Source organism: Eptesicus fuscus, chromosome 18, assembly GCF_027574615.1.
Source record: "Eptesicus fuscus isolate TK198812 chromosome 18, DD_ASM_mEF_20220401, whole genome shotgun sequence".
Classification (NCBI taxonomy): Eukaryota; Metazoa; Chordata; class Mammalia; order Chiroptera; family Vespertilionidae; genus Eptesicus; species Eptesicus fuscus.
Genome location: NC_072490.1, coordinates 7,293,407 through 7,319,276, shown reverse-complemented (window position 1 = coordinate 7,319,276; position 25,870 = coordinate 7,293,407). Strand labels below are relative to the sequence as shown.

Below are 25,870 nucleotides of genomic sequence, written 5' to 3'. Positions count from 1 at the left end.
GGGGTGGTGAGCTCAAATGCTTACAGGAGCTGGGCAGGCAGCAGAAACGAGCAAAGGAGGTGAGGTGTAGACAACAGGGAATGGTGGGGACTCTGGCAAACTGGGGAGTTGCACCCCGTTCCAGTTGGCTGTCACCATGCAGGAATGTGAGTCCACTGTGACCAGCACTCCCAGCACTTGGGGGGGGGGGGGGGGGGGCGGTGTCAGGAGAAGCTATGAATTTTTATTTGAAAATTTTCAAAATATTAACTGTTGGCAATGAACTGAAAATGTAAAAATATATGTGAGGAGGAACAGAATAGGTCTTGGGCTGGGTATGGTCTCTGTAACCCGGTGTTTGTCTCTTGGAGTCAGCCTCCCTCTGCACCAAAGAAGAAGGGCGTGTGGGGACTGGCGTGTAACGGAGACCTGGGGACAAGGGGGCCTGAGGAGCGGGCCGCCTGAAGGCTCTGTACATTCCAGATGGCTCTGGACCAGCTTAGAAGAGTCATTCTCCAGCCGCCCTTCCTATCACCCATAGCCCAGGGTTAGATTCTCACCTCCTCCCCCAATGTTTTATTTGCTAGTAAAGGGATGATATTCCCTCTCCCCCATGCATTTGGTCCCGCTTATGATCCAAGGCTTGGCACCAGCCATCGAGTCTTTTCTTACCTATTGTCTCCCGGGTGTCCCTAATGCATCACACCACAGGAATGACATGGGACAGACTGCCCCTGTTGGCATGCACCTCTGCTTAAGCTACCGCCCACAGGGAAGGGATCCATAGCAAGATTAAAAACCATGCATTTGTTTTCACACACCTCCAGGAAATTTCCCATTAAATAGTTGGCTGTAATCCATCCATATATCCCTTCCTCTTGCCCAGAAATGATTTGAGCACCCCTAAAATCAAAGGGCTGGGACTCGAAGTAGTTTTGGATGCTTGCAAGGACTTCATTAGCTGCTGTTTCATTTTGCAACCTATGCAAGGCACAGAACACACAAGGCTGAGTGCCCAGGCCACAGAGCCTGAGCATAACCTCACTCAGGTGAACAGGTGAGACCGCCCCGCCCGCTGCCGACAGGGACGGTTTCCCAGATGTGTGCAACCCGTGCCAACCCCGCCTGCAAGCGGAGGCTCCCTGGGTCACAGGGAGCCCTTGTTACCTGTCAACCTGCCAAGCAGGAAAACAGATTCCAGTGAAAGCACCCTGTTCCCTCCTCCCCGACCTGTTCCTGTCCCACCCTCCAGCCACCCGCTAGTCCCAAGAGCCTGTGCTTAATCACCGCTGCTCTGTCTCAGGTCAGCAGAGGGAAGGAGATGGGTGAAGGCACAGAAGTGGTATAAGTCAGTGGTCGGCAAACTGCGGCTCGAGAGCCACAGGCGGCTCTTTGGCCCCTTGAGTTTTTAGCAAAGGCCGGCTGAGGAGGACCCTCATTAAGTTAATAACGATGTGCCTACCTCTATAGTTCAAGTTTAAAAAATCTGGCTCTCCAAAGAAATTTCAATCATTGTCCTGTTGATATTTGGCTCTGTTGACTAATGAGTTTGCCGACCACTGGTATAAGTCATCTCTTGGGGGCACCATCAAAAGGAGCCCTCATCAAGCCCTAACTGGTTTGGCTCAGTGGATAGAGCGTCGGCCTGAGGACTGAAGGGTCCCAGGTTCTATTCCGGTCAAGGGCATGTACCTTGGTTGCGGGAACATCCCCAGTAGAGGGTGTGCAGGAGGCAGCTGATCGGTGTTTCTAACTCTCTATCCCTCTCCCTTCCTCTCTGTAAAAAAATCAATAAAGTATAAAAAAAAAAAAAAGAGCCCTCATCAAGCCAAAAGGAAGGGGAGCCGAGGAGGGGGCGGGGAAAGGAAGAGGGTTGACTTTCCAGCTGTCCCTGCTTTGCTCTCTGGGAGTGCTTCACCAGGGGGGATATGAGGACCCTCAGGGGTGTCACTGGATGGAAATCCATTAGTGTGCTGCCCTCGGAGGGGTGGCCACATAGTAGTTTCATGTCACCCAGGACACGTGTGATCATACCATTCATCTGCTGCCATTTCACCCTTCGGAAGAAAGCGGACTGGGGCATTATGTTCCCTTTCACACCTGCGTTAAGAAAGCCGGGGCCACTGGCTCACTCTTGGCTCAAGAAGAAAGAGCAGTGCGACAAGCAGTAGCAAGCGATCGATGCTTGGAAAATAAGTCAGAGTTTCCCGAGTTTCATCTGTTCTCATCCAGGATGATTCTCATTAATTTTTTTAAAATATCTGACTTTTCTAGCAACTACAATGCCAGCTAGTTGCTCAGAAGAAATGGATCGCCATCAGAAAGTTTCACAAGGAGGAGTTCATGTTTAATTTATTGAAATGGAACATTCATTCACTTCTTCTCCCAAGCGTTGACCTTTCTACCCCATGGTGTTGGTCACGGGCTATAAATTACAGAGCCTTGTGGTTATTTCTTACTCAGAGGACTGGGAGGGGAAAAAAGCAATGAAGTAAACATTGGGTTCTTTGTTTGCATGTGAAAGAAAAGGCGAAAGGAAGGAATGGCTATATCATTTCTATTTCAGGTAAACGCAATCATTTTAAAACATGGCAGATCCCAGGAGATTCCATGTTCCTCTTGGTCAACCAGGACACAGGAATAGGAACAAGGGTCGGAAAACTGCAAGAAAAAGGCCCAATCCAAGTAAGATTTTAAAAAAACAAAACATATTTTATTGATTTTTTACAGAGAGGAAGGGAGAGGGATAGAGAGTTAGAAACATCGATGAGAGAGAAACATCGATCAGCTGCCTCCTGCACACCCCCTACTGGGTATATGCCCGCAACCAAGGTCCATGCCCTTGACCGGAATCGAACCTGGGACCCTTGAGTCCGCAGGCTGACACTCTATTCCCTGAGCCAAACTGGTTAGGGCAAGATTTCTTTTTGATGGTGATGTTAAAAAGGCTCTGTGTGGCCGTTCCTTTGTGTTTCCTTCATGCCTACATGCGATCTTACATTACTGGGATCACAGACAAGGGGGCTTGGGAGCAGAATGAGTGTCATCTTTTGGGGACAAAGTCTTATTTTCAAAGTTTGGAGCAGCTTCTACCCTAGCTAGATTTGCGTTTGATGTTGTTGTGTTTTAAAACTATTTTTTCTTTTATTTCAAGGCCAATGAAATACTATAATGAAGAAACAGAGATAAATGGCATTCAGAAACAATGCAACTGGGCTAATCATGGCTGCAAATCTAGAAGGAACTGCTTAGTTGGGTGAAATGAGATGTTTGTTTCATACTAACGCCAAAGGCTTTGACGGGGCGAGGTGAGGTGCAGGAATTTCATGATTTTGAAGTAGATTTCAGTGTCATTTTGTACATGAGTACAAGCTACATAGCTATGGGTGGCCCTTAGTGGAGCTGGTTGTGCACAGGTGTCAACATACCAGCTGTCAAAAACAGTGTCTACTTTTTGCCCAGCTGGTGTGGCTCGGTGGTTGAGCGTTGACCTATGAACCAGGAGGTCAGGGTTCATTCCTGGTCAGGGCACATGCCTGGGTTGCGGGCTCTATCCCCAGTAAGGGGCATGCAAGAGGCAGCTGATCAATGATTCTCTCTCATCACTGATGTTTCTATCTTTCCCTCTCCCTGCCTCTCTGAAATCAATAAAATAAAAAAAGTTTCTACTTCTCTAAAAACTAGAGTCAACCCCATGAACAGATTTCATGTCACCTTCCTCGTTCCCAGAGTTCTCATTAGAATTGCCAAGGGCAAGGGAATCGATTTCAGAACTGTTTCTTTCTGGGTATTAAAATAAAGACGAAAAGTTTCCCAGCGTTTAGATCCTACATTTATGGCAGAATGTGGGCTTCTGCCTTTGGGATTTGGTCCCAGAAATAGTTACGTTCTTGGCAAGGCCCAACACATTCTCGGCTATTTTGGTCACACGGCTGCTTCGTGCCCTCCCTGGCCTTACCTCAGCAGGCGCATCCCGGCCGTGGCACCCAGGTAGACGTGCGTGGATCCCTGGAGGTGGGCTGGGATCTGCTCCTTGACTTTTTGCATGCAATCCTCGAAGGCTTTGGGGGCATCCTGGGGTTTTTTCCAGTAGCTGGAGATCCCGGAGCCTGAAGAGCAAGCGGCCAGCACTTCTTAGCATCTCCAGGAACCAACAACAGCAGCACAACTTTCAAATCAAAAACCGGTCAGCTTTGGAAATGAAGAGGTTTGGGTGGGGGGTTGGAAACAGGTGGGTGTGCTAGGTGCTGGGATGAGTCAACTCCCAAAACAGGAAGGAGGGAATCACAAAGGCGGGAAAACTGAGCCAGGGGGGAAAGTGAACCTGCTTGCAAAAGTTGTTGAATCGGTAAAGGGGTCGAATATACGGTAACGGAAGGAAACGACTTTGGGTGGTGGGCACGCAGTGGAGCCCACAGATATCGAATTAGGTTGTTTACACCTGAAATTTACACCATGTTACTCATCAATGCTACCTCCATAAGTTCAATTTTAAAAATATACCCAGACCTCACCTTCTCGAGAGCCTCAGTCTACCCTTACGCCAATAGTATGCTGCCTCAGTAAATGTGTTTTTACAAAAAACGTTCTCATTTTGGAAATTCCAAACATAAATAAAAGTAGGGAGTATAATGCAGTGAACCCGTGCACCACCTCCCAGCTTCAACCATGATCACCTCTTACTCCACCTGCACCCCCGCACCCATTCTCTCCTCAGAAGCAAACCGCAGACACTGCATCCTTTCATCCTGTAACTATTTCAGCACACATCACTAAAGAAAGAGTTCTTTTAAAGGAGCATAACCACCACCCCACTAGCATACCGGTAAGAACTTAAAATCGTCCTTTAACATCGTCAGATATCTAGTTAAGGCTCACACGTCCTCCTCAGTCGTATTTTTCCTTGCCCCCACCCCTCTCTTTCTAGTTTATTTGAATTAGAGTCCAAATAAATCCCACCCATAGCCATTGGTTGGTAGGTCTCTTTTTTTTTTTTTTAAATATATTTTATTGATTTTTTACAGAGAGGAAGGGAGAGGGATAGAAAGCTAGAAACATCGATGAGAGAGAAACATCGATCAGCTGCCTCCTGCACACCCCCCACTGGGGATGTGCCCGCAACCAAGGTACATGCCCTTGACTGGAATCGAACCTGGGACCTTCCAGTCCGCAGGCCGACGCTCTATCCACTGAGCCAAACCGGTTTTGGCATGGTAGGTCTCTTTTAATCTAGAGGCTGTGCTTCTCTATTTTTTCTTGCTAATTCATTTTTCCCCCCTCCCAATTTAATTTGGCTTGTAGAGTTCCCCACAGCCTAGAAGTTGCTGATCGAATCCCCATGGTTCACTTGACATGCTATTTGGTCCCCGTTTTTCCTAGGAATTGGTAACGGAATGCCGAGGCTCACTCGGATTCAGGTTTGAACTACATCAGAAACGAGAACTCATCGGGATGAGTGCATTCTTCCAATAAGAGGCGCGAGTGTCTGGCTGTTTCTTTTCAGGTGCAGGCACCAATGATCACTGCTGAGAACCATCAGTCCAGTCAGGCCTGAAAATGGTGATCCTTTCTCCCTAAAATGCTGTAACTGGAGAAGAGCTACACCATCATTCGCTCCTTGGTTACCCCAGACTCAGTGGTCGGCAAACTCATTAGTCAACAGAGCCAAATATCAACAGGACAACGATGGAAATTTCTTCTGAGAGCCAAGTTTTTTAAACTTAAACTTCTTCTAACGCCACTTCTTCAACATAGACTCGCCCAGGCCCTGGTATTTTGTGGAAGAGCCACACTTCAAGGGGCCAAAGAGCCGCATGTGGCTCGCGAGCCGCAGTTTGCCGACCACGGCCCCAGAGTACCGTTTGTCCAGAGAAGACAGGATAAGCGCTTGATTCTGTCCCTTTACTTACCAGCTTAAAAAAAATACAGACTGCATCTCCAATGTCTTTCTCACTTAGTCAAAGAGGGATTTTTGTTTGCTTTGCATCTTAGGAACATATAAAGGCATATTTGATGTGTTTCAATTCATTGCAGTTACTCTTACTGAGCCTCCTTCAGTTGGCCCGGAGTCCTCTGAGATTCTCTTTGCTTTCTGACATGAGGAGATGTGTCAATGATCTTATACACGGCCTGCCCCAGATCTGGACTCAGCCATTCAGCCAAGGAGCCCTGGTTGCTTTCACTGAGTAACTAGAGGCCTGGTGCACAGATGGGGTCCCTTGGCCTGGCCAGCGATCAAGGTCTATGGGGGGAGTGGGGGAACCCAGTTTGGGGGAGGGGCCACAGGAGGTTGGCCAGCCAGGGGGAGGGGCCACGGGAGGTTGGCCAGCCTGGGGGAGGGGCCACGGGAGGTTGGCCAGCCAGGGGGAGGGGCCACGGGAGGCTGGCCAGCTGTGGGAGGTTGGCTGTGGGAGTGCACTGACCACCAGGAGGCAGCTTCTGCATTGAGCGTCTGCCCCCTGATGTTCAGTGCGCATCATAGCGACTGGTCATTCGGTCACAATGGTTGCTTAGGCTTTTATATATACAGATGGTATTTAGCACCCAAAGTTTGGAAGCTACGGTGTTCACTGTAAGTTTTCTCAGAGGACAGACCTAGGGAAAGCTTTATTTCAAGAGGAAAATATATCATGAATTCTCGTGGGTGCTTCTAATTCAAAACTATAAGTTTTTACTGAAATTCTTAGATTTTTCTATCCTCACCTTCTTTTTTTCTATGCTACAAATCCTGTTTGCTAGCACTCCAACTTAACAACTCATTTGCTTTATTTCACAGTCCACACACAAGTCTCAGTATGACAACACTGCACTACCAACAACTTAGACTGTATCATTATTGAAAACAGTCTAAGATTTTTTTAAAGTTCTTTCTGTCCTTGGGGAATATCCCACTAGGCATGTACAGTGTCCAGAAATAAAGCTCTCTTGAAATACATTTTTTTTTGGTCTGCCTATTGGCTGTGGCTGCTTTCATGCTCATGTGGTAGTTACATAGTTATGTCAGAAACCACGTGGCCAACAAGTAAAGAGTATTTACCACCTAACTCTTTACAGACAACGTTTGCCAGCTTGAATTCGGCCCCTCCACCCAACTTCCTGTGTCCAAAATCAAATTCCTCAATCCCTGCAAGTCCCCAGCTGACTGCACTCCAGGGAAATGGTACCATCATCTGTAGTTACCAGCTCAGAACTGATGCTCAGGCACCATCAACCCGGATGCCTCACATCGAATCTATCCTTAATTCTTGTTGGCTCTCCTGTCAAAACAGCTCTCCAATCTGAGCCCACCTCTCCCTGTCCCCCAGAGCCATTCCAGACCAGACATTCTTAACCTCAGCACTGCTCACATTGGGCCAGATAACTCTTGTGGAGGCTGTCATGTGCCTTGTGCGATGTTTAGCTGCATCTCTGTCCTCCACCACTAGGTGCCAGCACCTTCCCCAACCACAGCTGGGACCATCAAAAATGTCCCCAGGCATGACCAAATGTTCCCTGGGGGTGGATGGAACAGGCGGAGGGGGGGAAATCCCCCCATGCTGAGAAGCACCTGTCCGCCAGACCATCACAGCACCATCTGTCACCCGCACTGTTCTACCCTGCTTCTAATCCTAGCCTATCACTACGTGTTCTGTATCAACAGAGGGATCCATTAAAATGATAAGTCATAGCATGTTAGTTCCCTGATCAGAATCTCCTAGTGGATTTCCAATATACTTTGCAGAAATTGCATTGGAGTAGAAGTCAGAGCCCTACCGGATCTAAAGCCTCCACGCACTGGCCTGGCTACAGCTTACAGCTTTGGTCTCCTCTCTCCCTTCCTCTTCCTCATTCTGCTCCAGCCACGCTGGCCCCTTTGCTTTTCCTGGAAAATGCCGAGCAGCTCCTACCCTTGGCTTGCTCAGCATGTTCTTCTCTCAGAAACTTGCATGGCTCACGCTCTTGTCCTACTTTTGTCTCTGCTTAACTGTCACCTTTTTTGTTCTTCCCTGAAGATCATGTCTAAAATAGCATAATCACTCTCTATCCACCTGCCTGGCTTGATTTCTCTTCGCAGAACTTCTCCCTGACGTATCACATATCTGTTTATTATCTATCTCCTTCATTAAAATGTACATTCTGTAACAGCAGAGACTGTATATTTTGTTTGTTTTAGAATTCCCAGTCTCAAGAAATGTTACTGGCAAATGGCAGGTACCCAGTAAACACCTATACTAATAAAAGGGTAATCTGCTAATTAGACCAGACATCTTCTGGACGACCTTCCAGACAAAGCCATGGTGTCAGGGGCCAAGGCAGAGGCAGTTAGGGACAATCAAGCCGGCAGGGAGGAGCAGTTAGGGGGTGATCAGGCTGGCAGGGGAGGGCGGTTAGGGGGCGATCAGGCTGGTAGGGGAGGGCAGTTAGGGGGCGATCAGGCTGGCAGGGGAGGGCAGTTAGGGGGCAATCAGGCTGGCAGGCAGAGGCGCCTGGTTAGGGGCAATCAGGTCAGCAGGCAGAGGCGGTTAGGGACGATCAGGCAAGCAGGCAGGCAAGCGGTTAGGAGCCAGTGGTCCCAGATTGCGAGAGGGATGCCCCCCGAGGGGTACCAGATTGGAGAGGGTGCAGGCCGGGCTGAGGGAGCACCCCCGCCCCATGCACAAATTTCATGCACTGGGCCTCTAGTTTATTAAATAAAAGAATGAACTAAGGATCAAACAATGAGATCAATCAAACCAGCATGCAACTCTACAGGAAGGGATTCGTTTGCTCCCAGCTGCAGCCAACAAACTATATTCTGCTAGAGCCGGTCTCTGGATGGGGACAGGTTAGCAGCCTTGCTAGAATGTCCACACTTGGAATATTCCAGCATGTCACCTGTTTACATAAGGTCCCTTAAGGACTCCTAGAGGGGAAAAAAGATTGGGCTCATAGGCTCATGGGATACTGGGATTCTCAACCCCAAGAACAGAGTTAAAACTGTATTCCAATCCGGGGACGGAGGGGTGGGCAGACGACACAAAGCTTACTCCAGGTGGGACAGCAGCGTAAGACACACGTGTCTGAGCAGAGGGTGCTGTCAACACCACAGTGGCTGGTCGCTGGGGCAACGCTTGAAGGGGTTTCCATAGAGGAGGAGGCTCCGGTGGGGATTAGGGAGGTTTTAAGCACTGGTGTAACGGGAAAACATGAGGGTCCCTTGTGGGAGAAGGCAGCAGCAGGCATGAGCGCCGCCCACCGCAAAACAGAGGAGGGGTGTCAAGGAGCCAGTCCCCCCAGTAAGGGCTCCACACCAGCACGGGGACCAGCACCCAGTGAACTCCCAGAAAAGAGCAGCGACCTGGACCGACACACGCCAGGGAGCCCCTGAGAAATAGACTTCTGAGGGCCCAGGCATTCGGGAAAACACAGCCGGGCAAGCGAGCATTCAACACCCACTCGGGGATGTTGCCTAAGACGGGGGAGCCCCGGGGGAGATTTGCAGTTGAGAAACCAGAAACCCACATTATCCTCGGTGAAGCCACATGTCCTCGAGGGGGTGACACTGAACCAAAGTCAGCCCTGTCATTAAGCTTTCGTCTGTGGTCCTTTGGTCGTTCAGGGTATATGTGGGTCACTGAGGCTACGGTGATCAAAGGAGGGACGATCCATGTATGGAGGCGGTGTGGCTCCATGACCCCGCTCCTCCCCTAAATCCCACCCTGGGTGGGCCAAGGCCCCCACCCCTGAGAGGCTGCCCTGCGTTCCTTCCCATGACAGTCTCACGTCTCCCTACACGTCAGAGGGACATCAGGGCTGACTTGGCTACATTGCTTTCCTGGGTCGAACAGACCTTACAACTCTGGCACAGAAGACCTAAAGTGTGATGCCCCATGAACAATAACAGCTAACACGTATGGAGTGCTTAGTGTATGCCAGGCGTTTGCTACCTGCTTTACATGTATGATGTCATTTAATCTTCAAATCTTTCCGATGGGGGAGGCTTTGCTATTGTTGTGCTTTGTATCTGAGAGATGAGGGGGTCAAGACGCAGAGAGGTTCGATACCTTCCCAGAGCTCGCACAGCAGGGATGAGGGGAAGTCTTCATCACTATTCGCCACTCCCCTCTCTTCTTTGAACTGGGTGGTCTCTCTTTTCTAGACAAGCATCCTGGTGCTCTCTTTCATGCCCAGGGGGGAGGAACAGCTCAGAGATCAGGAGAACAGAGATGGGATTTCCGGCTCAGGTCAGAGCAAGGCTACTGCTGCCGGTGCCATGTGGACATGCAGCACCCAGAAAACACCCAGCTTCCTGATTGTAATGCGCCCAGAGGGGTGCCACCCAGACGCCCTTCCAATAAGGACGTGTTGTCCCAGCCGCCAGCAACGGCAGGGTTTGCCTCGGCCGTAGGGAGCTGCCTTGCTCAACGCTTTGTCCTTTGCAAGGTGGCAACATCTGAAGACTGGAGGTGACAGGATATGGCTACCCAGCCACTCCAGGCCATTTCAGTCCAAAGCAAACTCCGATTGGCTGAAGCTTTGCCAGGCCTGCGTTGCACTTTATCGCTCTTCTGTCTAATCCTTCTTCTTGCCCCCTCCTTCAACAGGCGTGGATCTCTAGTAACTACCTGGTATCCCTAGCTGAAACCTAACGGGAACACCTATGCATCAGGTTAGACCCGGCCAGGATGCTCACCACGGCAGGGCAGGTGATCAGAATTCTCCCTGGCCTTCAAAAGAAGACTGTTAGGAAAGGCTAATTCTGCCTCTCAACTTTTTCTTTATAAAAAAAAAATTTTTTTTTATTTTATTGATTTCAGAGAGGAAGGGAGATACTTAGGGCCAGGAGGAGTCTCTAACCTATGAGTATATCTGTAACCCAGACAGGACACACTGATTGGGAAGCTCCAGGCCACCTCAAAGGTCAGAGTGCGCTAAGGTGACTGGCTTTTAAAGAGGCTCACCCAGGTGCACACCCACAACCTGGGCTTGACTGTGTAGACTGAAGAGTTCATGGTTGAAGGCAAAATTATAAAACGTCTGATAGGAGAATATCTTTAGGACTACAGGATAGGGGAGAATTTCTTTAAAAATCCCAAAGAGAAACCCATAAGGGAGAGGACTGATAAATGCACCCCCATAAAAATTAAGAATTTCCACTCATCGAAAGACATCGTGAAGAAACTAAAGCGACAAACCATAACCTGCGAGATGATATTCGCAACAACATAATAACAGCAGAAAAGCATTCATATTAGGATATGAAAAACGAGCAAAAGCCCTAGCCGGTTTGGCTCAGTGGATAGAGCGTCAGCCTGCGGACTGAAGGGTCCCAGGTTCGATTCTGGTGAAGGGCACATGCCCGAGTTGCTGGCTCGGTCCAACGTGCAGGAGGCAGCCAATCAATGATTTCCTCTCATCATTGATATTTCTATCTTTCCCTCTCCCTTCCTCTCTGAAATTAATAAAAAATATATATATATTTTTTAAATGAGCAAAAACATGAACAGGCATTTCACAGAAAACACAAGTGGTCAGAAATATATAAAAAGATACTCAACCTTATCAATAACCAGAGAAATACAAATGTCCATCAAAGGGGAAAATGACTGAATACTGCTACTCATATCAACATAGATGAGCCTTAAAACCCAGTGTTAGTGAACAAAGCAAATTACAGAGGAATAAATGTTTGATTCCATTTAACTAAATATGTGTTCGATTCCATTTTTCAAAACCAGGAAAAACCAAATACATTAGGACAAAAGTATATAGAAAAACAAGGAAACAGTTACTATAAAGTTCAGGATATGTTGGGGGTGGCAGGGAGTTGTGTGGAGGGTCATTAAAGATGCTGATACTGGCCCTAACCAGTTTGGCTCAGGGGATAGAGCATTGGCCTGTGGACTGAAGGGTCCCGGGTTCGATTCCGGTCAATGGCATGTACCTTGGTTGTGGGCACTTCCCCAGTAGGGGGTGTGCAGGAGGCAGCTGATCGATGTTTCTCTCTCATCGATGTTTCTAACTCTCTATCCCTCTCCCTTCCTCTCAGTAAAAAATCAATAAAATATATTTTTTTAAAAAAAAGACGCTGAGACTGTTTCAGGGGTTGGCAGCTCATGGGCCAAATCAAGTCCATCATCTTTTTTTGTGTGTGTGCAGCCTGTAAGATAAAATAGTACTTACCTTTTTTTTTTTTTTTAAAGAATAGTTTATTGATTTTGAGAGAGAGAGGAAGGGAGAAGAGAGAAACATCGATGTGAGAGCACAACATCCATCGGCTGCCTCCCGCACACCCCCGACTGGGGATTGAGCCCGCAACCTGGGCATGTGCCCTGACCCGGAATTGAACCAGAAACCTCGAGGTGCACAGAACAACACCCAAACTGTGCCACACGGGTCAGGGCAGTTTCTACATTTTAAAATGGTGGGCAGAGGAGTTAAAAGAAGCATAAAGAGTATCTTGTGACTCGTGAAAACAATACGAAATTCAAAATCTCAGGGTCCATGCATAAAGCTTCCCTGGAACAGAGCCAGGCCTACTTGTTTCTGTATTGCCCACCTCCCTCCTCCCCCCCACATACCCCTGCTGGGAGACAACTTGTCTCTCGTGTTCCTGCATGTTTTATGAGCACAGACACTGATTGCCTTTGTTCTGGGTTATTTTTCAAGGATGTTTACACAGCGAACAGGCTCGGAAGACAGAGAAAAGTTGCACCCCAGAGCACAAGGCAGGCACGCTCGGTGCCCTTTTATAAATGTTTCAGATTCCCTAATCTCAGGTTTCTCTTCCGTAATACAACCCACTGTGTGAGCAGATACTGTCTGGCCCGCTTTGCATCCTCCTCAGAGAACCAGCATCTGAAAACGAGCTGATACTCTGGCTACTGCTATTGCTGTGCATAAGGAACTGCCCTTTATTTGTGACCCAGGAACCCTGTGTCTCCCGCCAGCATCCATGAAAGAGCGGCAGGTAACGTCTCAGACCATTCACAGTTCCTCACATGCCCCGCCCGCCCCAACCTCTGTGGGTTTTGTTGTTTGTTTCTTGTTGTTGTTGTTCCACTTATTTATTTTTAAAATTCTTTACTGTTGAAAGTATTACATATGTCCTCTTTCCGCGCCCCCGCACTGACCCCCATTGACCCCCTCCAGCCCATTCCCACCCCCTGCCTTCGCCACCCTATTGTCTGTGTCCATGGGTTACGCGTATATGCATACAAGGTCTTTGCAAGCCTCCATGCTTCACAGATGAGAAAACGGTGGCCCAGAAAAGGGCAGTGACTGACTCAAGGTCACTGTTACTGATGAGTAGCAGCACTAGCATAAGATCTCATCGGTTCCTGGCCCCGAGTCCAGGCAGCCTCTCGGGACCCCTCCCGGCCTTCAGGGACACAGGACTCTCCCTTTGCTTCCCTCGGGGCCTCCCAGCCGCACGCTGGGCCTTACCTTTCACACTGCACTTGCAGGTCTGGCTGACCACTCCGGTATTGTTCTCCTTCTCCGCCGGCCACTGGTACACGTAGACTGTGGTTCTGGAAGACCCGGCATCGAGCACGATTCCGTACTGAATGACAGGGGCGGGGGGCAAAGGGGTCAGAAATGGGTTGGGCTTCTCTGGAAACTCCTTTCCCCAGTGGGCCCCCGCGCACGCTCACGAGCTTAATCCACACTGCTTCCCGGAGGTAAGGGCTGACGGAGAAGAAAAAGCTATGTGCTCCAAACCAATGCTGTCCCCTTGGACTGTGGGGGGAGGAGGGGACCGAGGGAGGCAGGGCCGATGTTGTAGGGCACGGTTCTCAGCCGTGGCCACACGTTAGAATCACTTGGGGAGCTCTGGAAGCTCCCAATGCCAAGGCTGTGCCCCACACCCGTTCCATCGGAATCTCTGGGAGTGGATCCGGGCATCAGCAGTTCCTAAAGCTCCCTTGGTGACTGGTTCCTCACGCAGCCAAGGCGGAAACGCAGTGCTCTGAGGACCTTGGATACAAAGACAGGCCCGTGAGTCCCCTTCCTGCAGACCTCTGAGGAGTTAAAAGAACTCAGGAGGGAAATGAATAGTCAGTCACCGCCTGCCCTCTATGCTCCAGACTTCCAGGCCTATCATCCTGGAATAAACAACCAAAAGGAAGCTATAGGTGGGATGCTCGCACAAGGGAGACATTAATATCTGAATCAGCCCTCAGAATTAAAGTCTTCATATTTTTTCTTTTTTTTCTATTTTATTGATTTTTTACAGAGAGGAAGAGAGATGGATAGAGAGCCAGAAACATCGATGAGAGAGAAACATCAATCAGCCGCCTCCTGCACACCCCCTACTGGGGATGTGCCCGCAACCAAGGCACATGCCCTTGACCGGAATCGAACCTGGGACCCCTCAGTCCGTAGGCCAACTCTCTATCCACCCAGCCAAACTGGCCTCGGCTTTTTTAAAAGATACTTCTATTGATGGTTAGAGAGAGGAGAGAGGAGAAAGAGAAACATTGATGTGAAAGCAGAACACCCATCGGCTGCTTCTTGCACACCCCCTACTGGGAATCGAGCCTGCAACCTGGACATGTGCCCTGACCGGGAACCGAACCAGCAACCTTTCGGTGCATGGGATAACACCCAACCTACTGAGCCACACGGGCCAGGGCTAGACATATGTCTTTAAACAACACGGGGACATATTGTACATAGTCTTTTCCAATGCTTCCTTCTTACTTAAAATGATGTTATGAACATGTCTCCCTGCCAATAGAGCCATTTCCAGTACACTCCGCACATCCGCTGTGAGATGTACAATAATTTATTGAACCGCTTCCCTGATTCCAGACATGTAGGAGGTTTCCAACTCTCTACGACGCGAATTTTTGCTTCATTTGAAATGGGACCAGATAATAGAAACTGCTGCTCTGGCTCCCAAATCCCAGCTTCTCCGCGACATGAGTTAGAACATCCTGTGTTCACTGGTATTTGAACTTGGATGGCCTCTTAATCTCAGCCCTTCAGTCTGATGAATGTTGATCAGGATCCTGACCTGACACCTTCCTCCGTGGACAAGGGAGGCATTGTTCACCGTCCCTCCCAGGCAGAGAGATGGGCAGATTAAAGTGCTGGTCGAAACCCGAAGGCAAGAGGGAAAGCAGGCACTCGGGAGGTCTGAGCTCCACAGTATGTTTGCTCTCTCTCCTCCCTCCCACTGTGGAGCTGATCAGCACCCCTGTACCGGCCCTTCCATGCCTGGTTCTCCCCCCCGCCCGCGCTCTCCTCCCCCCCCTCCCCCATGAAATGGAGAGAGAGAGAATAAGGGAACAGTGACTCCCTCCAGGGGGTACCTGCCTTTCCCCAAATCTCTGTTCCAACCCTCACAAAGCATGCGTTTGCCTGTGTCTGAAGCCCGGGTCTGCTGGGCCTAGGTCAGCGGGAAGGAAGAACATCCATTCTCATGTGGAATCTGGCTGGAATCCAGTTCTTGCGGGGTAGGGATGGGGTTGGGGGGTGAGGAGCCAGAGACTCCGCCTGGTGAGCCTGGAGAGACGGCAGCCCCCGGGGCACCTGCTGATGTGGGGACAGGGGCCAGCCTGGAGGCCCAGCGCTACTGCTAGGATCACTGAACCTCCCCACCACCGTTCACCGACATTTTCCAAAGTGGAAAAATGGGTCTTTGACCAGTTTTCAGAGCTCCTTTGCCTCGATCAGTGGAACTCAATGCGGTTTCCGTGGAGGAGGGGAGAGGGAATGCATTTCATTCAGTTCAGCCGGGTGGGTGATGTTGGGATGAGAAACAGTAAGGAACCCTCTGTCTAACGTAGCTTCAGAGAGGAACAGGGCTGGGATGTGGGTTAGCCCACGGCGAACAGTCTTCCTCATGGACCCCATGGTCCCAAATGTAAGGACTGTGTGAGCTTCTGGCAAGAGCAAAAGCGAAGGCCATGAGTTCAGATTTCTTTACTGTCAGTAGTAGCAGCAGTACTACTATCATCATCATCATTCTGTTACCATCAGAGAATAATAGTAGTAAATATTTATTTAGTACTGATTATATGCCAGGCACTGCACCAAGTGCTTTCATATTTCTGCGCTTATAATGCAGGTGTTTTCATTACCCCCATTAAACAGATGGGGAAACCAAGGCTCACAGGGTAACTGCCCAAGGTCACAGAGCTGGGATCAAGCCTGGGTCTCACAGACTCTCAAACCTGTACCCATAATCCCCACGCTTTCATCGAGTTCCCAGGAAACCGAGTCTAGCAGGGGCCTGTGTAGCCAATAGGTGGGCCTGGCAGACCGACTGTCCAGACAAAGAGTCCCCGAAAGCAAACTCCTGGTTACGTGGGATGCAGGTCTGGCTGGAGAGGAGGTGGTCCACGTTGGACAAGGAGCCCAGGCTTTCTGGAGAGGAAGAAACCAGTGATCCAACCCTCGCCCTCCCAGGGGCAGAGCAGGTGGGACACAGGCCCCAGAGATCCAGGCCGCGGGGCCCAGCGTGATGGGGGTCGGAAGGAATGGTTTCAACGCAGAGGGGCCCCGTGGCTGTGCTTCGGAGAGGAAATGGCCAAGCAAGGGAGAGTGGCCCAACGTGTCACAGCAGAAACGCCGCGCCCCGGAAGCCCTGAGCCGGCGCAGGCCCCTCCCTCTTCAGCAGTGACATCAGGCGGCTGCATGGGCGAGGCATGGGGTATTGGTCACACCGGGCTGAGCAACTCCAGGGCTCGGGACTAGTTGCTGATTGGAGGTGGGGACAGGAAGGCTCAGGAGGAAGATCCCGGACTTGATCCTAAAGGTTCAGCATCAGTGGGGGCTGAGTGAAAGGAGCAGTGATGTCACCATGTTTACACTTCGAGCTGGTAGAGCAGGTCAGACCAGTAACAGTGAAAAGGGGACTGGGGGGGGCGTTTTGACCCTTAACTACGTTTCACTAGTTCCTCTCTTAAACTCAGGTAAACCTTGGTTAGGAAAGCCCCAGTTGGATTGAATTGCCAGACACCATGACCTTTCACGAGGGTCTTGAGGAGCATCCCAGCGCCCCCCCCCCCCCCCCCGCCCCCGCCCCCAACAGGCCATGGTGGAGTTGGCTCCTCCTCACCAACTGTCAGGTACGCACAAAGGAAAAGGGGGCTCCAGGTATGACAACATAAACACGACAATGAAAAAGCCCTCATATATTCAGTCAACCCTTCCCCCTCCCCCATCCCCGCCCTGCCCCCTCCCCCCTCTCCCACCCCAGCACACCCAGCGAGAGGAAAGATGGCTGGCGCCCTGAGAAAAGCTGCATGTGGACGTTCTCTTAGTTCTCTTCCAAGCCTCTCCTCCTCCTCCTGGCTCAGCCGGCCCAGAACGCGTGTCTTTTCTCACGCTAATGGGCCCGGTGAGGCAGAAGGGCCCTTCTGAGCCAATATCCCAATGTTACACAACTTCCGGTCCCTGACAACGGGGCCTGGGCCCGAAGCAAGACTGCAGAGAGTAAAAGGCCCCTCTTTGAGCCCTGGCCGGGTGGCTCTGCTGGTTAGAGCATCTTCCTGATACACTAAGATTTTGTTGTTTTGTTTTGTTTTTTAAAATATATTTTATTGATTTTTTTTACAGAGAGGAAGGGAGAGGGATAGAGAGTTAGAAACATCGATGAGCTGCCTCCTGCACAGCTCCCTCCTGGGGATGTGCCCGCAACCATGGCACATGCCCTTGACCGGAATCGAACCTGGGACCCTTGAGTCCACAGGCTGACGCTCCATCCACTGAGCCAAACCGGCTAGGGCATACACCAAGGTTTTGGGTCCAAAGTCCAGTCAAGGGCACATACAAGAATCAACCAATGAATGCATAAGTAAGTGGGACAATGAATTTATGTTTCTCTCTCTGTCTCTCAAATCAACAAATTTTAAAAATTGTGTTGTTTTTTTTTTAAGAAAGCCCCTCTTTGAACTGTGTGCTAATCGGTGAGGGTGTGTCTTCCCGTCTTCCCAAACCCCTGCTTGAGGCCAATGCTCTACTCTTTCCTTCCTTCTATACCAGTCCTGCTCTGTTCCATCTGTGTAACTGTGGGACGCCATTTCCCCTTCCTGTCCTTCTATTTCCTCCTCTGCAAAGGGGGGAGGGGGGGTAATAATAATTGTATCTACAGGGAACAGTCACGGAGGTTCCTGCCCCCGGTCCCTCAGACCTTACCACCGTGATGGCCAACCGTGCGCTTTCCACCTGCCTGCAGACACTCTCTCTGGTGGCCTGAGCCAACCCGAGCGCATAATGTGCCAGAAACACTAGAGTTAACGTACCCCGGGGAGGAACATCGATCAGCTGCCTCTCAACCGATGAGGGATGGGTGTTGGTGTATAAATACGCCCGAGAGAGGGATAGTGGGGAAGCAGGTGTTCCATGTACCCCTCCCCCTCTGTAGAGGCCAACCCTGCAGTGGGTTCTGCGCTGGCGTCCAGGCATCCACCACAGGACGGAGCCCCAGGTGCCCACGGGGTAACCTGCTGGGTCACAGGCCCTCCAGTGGCTGCCTTCCTCCTGTCCCCCCCCCCCCATCCCCTCCCTGTGCTTCCTGGGCCACCCTCAGATGACCTGCTGGCACTGATCTTAGGTTGGGGGGATCCACCCGGGACAGTGACATTGAACAGGGGTGGCCCTCTCCTTCAATGGTGCCCTCCGTATGCCTCGGGCTCAGCTTTTCAGCTCACTCTCCCAGTCTTCTAACTCCTCATGTCCCTCAGGCCGAACAGAGGACGTACTGCTGACCTCCCAGAATGAGTGGAAACCAGCAGCTGGCAACCGCCTTAACCAGCCCACGCCTCGCTTTTGTGGGCCTGAGGGGCGATTTTACAGACGCAGGCTTTTGCCCTGCCCACCCCATCCACCGGTCCTTTCCCCACCCCTGGCAATTCCACGAGGTAGAGAGCCTTATGCATCTGTATGTTGACTGTAGGCGGTGGGAGAGTTCAGACCCCACATCCATGCTCTGTCTACCTTTCCTGCAGACCCCGAGCCAAGGCAATAGTAGTTTCTTATCTTTAAAAACGTCTACTTCAAATATAGCCATTGAGCAGTCACTAACAGTAGGAAGATGCAGAAGGACTTGTGAGGCCAAGTGTAAATGCTAAAGGAGATTCAAATAGCCCTGGCCAGGCAGTTCAGTTGGTCTGAGCATCAGCACAATACACCAAGGTTTGATCCCCGGTCAGGGCACATGCAAGAAGCAACCGATGAATGCATACAATCAAATAACACAGTTGAACTTGGCCCCTATGTCTCTCCAGCTAAGAAGGGTTTTTACATTTTTAACTGGTTTTCTTTAAAGTATGTTTTTATTGATTTTAGAGAGAGAAGAAGGGAGAGGAATAGAAACATTGATAAGAGAGAGACATGGATTGGCAGCCTCCTGCACGCCCCCTAACGGGGATTGAGCCTGCAACCCAGGCATGTGCCCTGAGCAGGGATTGAACCGGGGACCTCTTGATTCATAGGCCAACGCTCAACCCCTGAGCCACACCCACCAGGTGGTTTTGACATTTTTAAACAGTTAAGAAGACAAAAACAAGAGAGAGTATGTGGCCGAAACCGGTTTGGCTCAGTGGATAGAGCGTCAGCCTGCGGACTGAAGGGTCCCGGGTTCGATTCCGGCAGGGGGCACGTACCTTGGTTGTAGGCACATCCCCAGTAGGAGGTGTGTAGGAGGCAGCTGATTGATGTTTCTCTCTCATTGATGTTTCTAACTCTCTATCCCTCTCCCTTCCTCTCTGTAAAAAAAATCAATAAAGTATATGTTTTTTAAAATAAAAGAGAGTATGTGTAACAGAGATTATGGCCCTCAAACCCTAAAATATGTACTATTTAGCCCTTTACAGAAAATTTGCTGACCTCTACCCACATGGCAGAGAGCTCAATGACTCTGTCTGCCTTTCATTTGACAGTCCCTCGTGGGATCACCTCCCATCATCGCCAAGGCGGGGGCGATATTCATGATTCTCAGCCTGCCAGAAGTCATCCGGGAGGCCATCTGGGATGCACTTATGTATCAAGGGCTGAGAGAGGTCTCTGGAACAGGGCATAAGGTCCTGAGAAATTTTTCGGGGGTGGGGGGAGAGTTAGAGGGATCATGGCACATTTCTAGGCCCAAATACAGTTCCAGGAGATCTTCTCAAGTCCTTGAATTTTTGTTCATCCAGGCCAGGCCAGAGGAGGAGCCTGGGTCTCCTGGTCTCCACTCATGATCAGGGAGAGATGTGTGTGCTCTGGGGAAACGGACAAGTTGGTAAATCTTTGGCAGCCATTTGTTATTGGCCACAAAGTCTAGCTTTGATTCCAAAAGTCAGGGGTCAAAGCAAAACCACACAGTCCTTGGGAAAGGTGTCACCAAATCAAACTGGAGCCTCTAACATCACAAACCCAGCATGCCCGGGGGTCTCACACTGTCTCCCCAGGCTCCAGCTGGAGGCGGGGAGCATGCTCTTCTCCTCTCCTAACTCATGGCTTTAGAATAAGCGATGCCATAGCCCACTGCTTCCCTTCCATGCCAATCCCTTCACGCTCACCTTCAGTCCTGGCAGGAGGACCTCTTTCTGGTGAATCTGGATGAGTGTGATGGCCACAAGCACCACAACGCTCACAATCAGGACCACCAAGGCGATGACGACTGGAGTGCGGGAGAGGGCCTTGAGGCCTGGAACGGGAAGACCCAGAAGACTTACGAGGGGAAAGCAGGAACAAGACACTCGCCTTCTCTGCAGAACCCGGGAGCTGGGTGCACAGTCGTGGGCACAAGTCACTTCTGGCTTTAGTGAGACCCACACGCTCAAGGTGGAGAAGCAGCTGGGCTCTAGTACCCACTTATCTCTCCTCCGAAGAGTGGACTTAAACCGTGTTTGCATGGTTTTAGTTTTCTGGTATTTACTTTTCTGTAGCATCATATTAGTTATATATTTATACACACACACACACACACACACACACACACACACACACACACATACACTGAGTGGTAAGATTATTATGATCTCTGAACGCATAATAATCTGGCCACTTAGTGTGTGTGTGTGTGTGTGTGTGTGTGTGTGTGTGTGTGTGTGTGTGTATGGCCTGGTGCATGAATTCGTGCATGGGTGGGGTCCGGCCAGCCTGGCCAGGGGGAGGGGACATGGGTGGTTGGCTGGCCTGCCTGCTAGTCGAACTCCTGGTCAAGGGGACAATTTGCATATTAGCCTTTTATTATATAGGATATACACTGAGTGGCCAGATTATTATGTGTTCAGAGATCATAATAATCTGGCCACTCAGTGTATATATTAGTTTTTAATATATTTATACATATAGTCATATATTTTACATTATATATATACATATATACGTTGTATACAGTATTATATTAGTTTTCAGTATGCATAGTTTAGTTTTCTGGTATTTCTCAAAGTATGTTATGCATATTACTGGGTTGTCCCTGAGAAGATTTACAATAACATTTGTTTCAGTGCAGATTAGAAAAATATGGGTTTTCCATTAAAGCAGGTAATATTTCATTTAAAATTAATCTCAGATAAATAAGAAGAAATTAATATGGTACTTCAGATATAATTAATGATTCACTACATGGTGACTTATTGTAGAGCAAATGATAACATGTCTAAATTTCTAAAGCATTTGGGTTCCCAATAAGAACTCACACTCAGTTATGCTTGCTGTGTCTACAGTGAAGGCATTAGGTCTCCCTACATTTTCACAAACAAAGACAAACTAGACCCCAATCCACATATCTCGTCCAAAAGGGATCATGTAATTGCTGGGATTTGTATTTTAATCATAACATGTAAACTCTACCCATTTAAAAGCAAAAAATAAATAAGCACATGAATACTCTTAAATATATAGACACTAAGTAAAGATTATATAACTGCATGTATTATATAATATATAATGTATATACATATCTATAATAATAAACGAGTAATATGCTAAATAGACTGGACAGCCGAACGACCTCCTAGACGTCCTTCCAGACGAAGCCACTATGGCAGGGGCTGAGGCAGAGGTGGTTAGTGGTGATGAGGCAGGCAGGTGAGTGGTTAGGGGCAATCAGGCAGGCAGGCAAGTAGTTAGGAGCCAGCAGTCCTGAATTTCGAGAGATGTCCCGGATTGTGAGAGGATGCAGGCTGGGCTGACGGACCCCCCACCCCTGTGCACGAATTTTGTGCACGGGGCCTCTACTTGTCTAATAATACATAATGTATCATAATGAACTATGTCTACTAAATTTAAACTAATATTGCTTAACTGAATGATTGTAAGCAGATTAGGTCTTAACAAACTAGTGTGGGTTCATGAAAGTTTATTTCTGCCCCATCTGATCCCCCTGCTGTGTAGACGCTGCCGCAGACATTTCCCAACGTCAACGGTGGTCACTTAACAGCCTCATCCTTCTACCTTGTCAATGGGAGTGAAAACTAACACAGCATCAATGGAAGGCAAAGTGTCAGTATTTACTGACAATAATTGCAAGCAGGTATACCATCTGACTTTCAATCCCACCCCTGGGAATTAATTCCATGGAAGGAGTCCCATGTGTGTAAAATGACACACAGTTACTCTTTGCTGGCTCCTCTGTAGCAGCAACTGAACGCGGCCAACCACCATCGGATGACCTTCAGGTCCTAGGTCACTTTTCTGATGCTGGAGACCGCCAGGAACCAGTTTATCCACAGAGGCAAACTCTTGTATCAACTTTTAAAGAAACCACCTGTCCGTGTCAGTTTAAGGCATCTCCCCCCCTAACAAGACATGGTGGAGATTTAATCTGCCAGGTTAAACTTGTCCTTGGGGAGGAATGTAACAAGTTAGTCTGTATGTGTGATGTTACCGGATCTGCGTTAAAATTTCAAAGTGTGAAGGGAAAAACCTGGAGATCAAAGTACATCAGCTCCTTAGAGACAATTTCCCTTTTTTTAAAAAAACTGGTATAAATTGCCCCCCCCCCCCCCCCCATCCTACAATCATATCCTTTTGGAAGACAAGAATACCCAACGGTGGGGCACAACTAAAGAACATCTGGCCACAGGAGGGAGGCGGGGTCATCGGTAAGCAGTCTCCTGACCACAGCCACACGCTAGCCGCCCCAGTCCTCTGCGCCTCAGCAGATTTTGGGTAAAAGGCTGTGATTACCTTAAGCAAACACTTGCCCCAGCAGAAAAAAAAATCTCTCACGAAGCAAAATGGACTAGACCAGGTCTCATTCATGTAGGGAACAGGGCCTAGGGCTGTGCTATCATTAGGGCCGGACACACACGGTCATTATCAAGTGCCTACCTGGGAGAGGAGAGGCCAGAGGCGTGCTCCAGAAGGCAGGCAGGTGGGGCAAACTTGGAAGTGCGTGCATGTGCATGCGTGTGCGTGTGTGTGAATTCCGCACATGTGCCTGCGGGAACATCCACAGGAACCATGCTGACGGTGGTGGGGGCTTGAATGGGACCAGAGGAAAGCTCCCAGCACTTTGAAGCTCACCACAAAATCAACCTGATTCTAAAGCCAACCTCACACACTCCGTGGGGTAAGGGAAACCACAGGGGCCAGATGAATGGATTGTGCAAACCGGAAAAACCATTTGATCGGAGCATGCATGTTAGCCCTTGTTTTGTGTCGCTTGGATGAAAAGCATTACTTTTCCGGGAGGAATGCCTGTGGTGAGAGCCGGTGAGCAACTGTGCGCATCCAGCTCGAGAGGAGGCTACGCAGCCATTTGCGGGGGGACGGGGACGAGAAACCTGAGCGGACGCCGGGGCTCTCCTGCCATCTGGGGCCATCACGCGGCGATACTCACCTGCTTGCTCGCAGGGCTGGCGGGTCAGCACAGTGAACATCTTGCCTCCCGAGGGCTGCGGGCGAGAGAACACAGGATGGCCACGTTCCCACGGCCCCCGGCTTAAGTTCAACCCCCTCGCACACAGTTAAAACACAGACCCACTTCCTCCCCGTCCAGACCCCGCGGCGGGGGCGGGGGGCGGGGGGCGGGGGGCGGTGAACCTAGAACTTCAGAGAGAGACCCACAGCTGGGGCTGACATTCCAGCGTCACCTCCCCAGATGCAAGGAGAAGGGTTAAAACGGGCTGGCTGAATTTTCACATTGGGGGGAAAAAAAATACAAAATCAGAACTCAGTCTGTCTTTTCCTGCAGGATTCTCCACCTGCCCGCAGCACCGGGGCAGAGCACATCTCCCCAAAACACGCCACGAGCAAGGTTTCTGGGGGCGGTCGCGGCCCGCGAGCCTGGGGTCGTCCTTCCAAGACCCCGAGGGGTGTCGTTAGCTCCGGGCTGGGCACAGCTGCGAGGGGATGTGGGGGCCTCCCCCCCCCCCCGGAGCCAGCGCCCCAGGATCCGGGAGGCCCCAATCCCCACGCAGTCACGGGCACCTAAGCGCCCGGCGCATCTCCGGACGGGGAAGGCGAGCCCCGCTCCCCGGCTGGGCAGGGACCCCCTCCCGCCGCCCGCCGAGGAGCTGGCGTTCGCGCCCCTCCGTTCCCCGCTCCGGCCCTCCGCGCCGTCCGCGGACGCTTCCTCCCCTCCCGGCTCTCTCCCTTCCGAGGCTTCCCGCTCCTCCCTCCGCGGGTCAGACGCGGGGTTCCCGGGGCTCACCTGCGCGGGGCGACCCGAGGGGGCGGCGGGAGCTGCCGCAGTGGCAGCCGGCGGCCAGCGTGCGGGCTTCTGCGGAGGCGCCGCGGGGCGGGGCGGGCGGGGCAGCCGCGGCCGGGACCGCCCCCTGGGCCGGGTCCCGGCTGAGCACCTCCTCACCTTGGCCTTGTAGCTCGTCACTCCATCACCAGAACCAAAGTAGAAAGGAGTGGGGCTTGCGAGGCCGTGGGGGTGGGGGTGGGGGTAGGGGTGGGAGTGGGGGGGGGCGGGGAGTGAGGGGGAGCACCCTGATCGCCCCGGGGCCTACACTGGGAACTGGAGGAGGTGCCACTGCCTGCCTCCCCCTTCCCTCCGTCAAGGCCAAGAACCTTTTTATTTCTCTTCTAGTTTCCTCCACCTCCACCCCAAGCCCAAGTGAGGGGGCAGCGGGGGCAGGGCAGGGCGGAGACGGGTCGCTCCGTGGGCGCGCACAGGTGGGCCCGGTGCTCCCACTTCCCGGGGAGGGGAGGCCAGTCAGCACCTGTGAAGTTGGGGAGGCGGCGAGGAGGCGGACAGGTGTCTAGGTCACCTGGGCCAAAAGCACAAATGAATGCAGAGACATGTTTCTCAAATACGGGGGGTGCTCAAAAGTACTTTACATTACCAGCCATCGTTACCTAAAAAACAGATCCTAAGTAAGGATATGGAAGAAGAAGAAGAAGAAGAAGAAGAAGAAGAAGAAGAAGAAGAAGAAGAAGAAGAAGAAGAAGAAGAAGAAGAAGAAGAAGGATAAGGAGAAGAAGAAGGAGAAGAAGAAGAAGAAGAAGAAGAAGAAGAAGAAGAAGAAGAAGAAGAAGAAGAAGGAGAAGAAGAAGGAGAAGAAGAAGGAGACGAAGAAGGAGACGAAGAAGGAGAAGAAGAAGAAGAAGAAGAAGAAGAAGAAGAAGAAGAAGAAGAAGAAGAAGAAGAAGAAGAAGGAGAAGAAGGAGAAGAAGGAGAAGAAGAAGAAGACAAATAATACAAATAATTAATAAGACAAGAATAAGCTGTTTCACGTACCCACAAGTGTAAACCTCCTCTTGCCCACCCCATACCTTACCAGATCTGCCCTGGCCATGCCCAGGGACCTTCTCACTGGCCCCTGAGCGATGCTCTCCCCTCCCCCATTTTATATGGGTGCCATTAGGTAAAACATTAAGACAAGCATTGCCTGGAAGAGGCCAAATAGGGGAAATGACAGAAGGGCAGCGTGGGGGCTGCGGAGACTCCAGTGCCCCCGGCGTCTGTGGTTCATGCAGCAGCAGGCAGCCTCCTGACCCCTGAGTGACCCCAGGGGCCCTTGCAATGATCCCAGCAAGA

General features: G+C 50.5%; 1 protein-coding gene across 1 annotated transcript in view; it reads right to left on the bottom strand.

Moving 5' to 3' along the window:
- ENTPD3 (ectonucleoside triphosphate diphosphohydrolase 3) overlaps positions 1–23,767 on the bottom strand; it is a 32,101-nt gene extending 8,334 nt beyond the window's left edge. Inside the window, exons 1-5 of the mRNA XM_008154715.3 lie at positions 23,723–23,767; positions 20,451–20,578; positions 13,384–13,501; positions 3,938–4,088; positions 801–960 (exon numbers count right to left, since the gene is read on the bottom strand). Coding sequence (XP_008152937.2) covers positions 801–960; positions 3,938–4,088; positions 13,384–13,501; positions 20,451–20,578; positions 23,723–23,762 — 597 coding nt within the window. The 5' untranslated portion in view covers positions 23,763–23,767. The remainder of the gene's footprint in view (positions 1–800; positions 961–3,937; positions 4,089–13,383; positions 13,502–20,450; positions 20,579–23,722) is intronic.
- Positions 23,768–25,870: the final 2,103 nt, after the last annotated feature.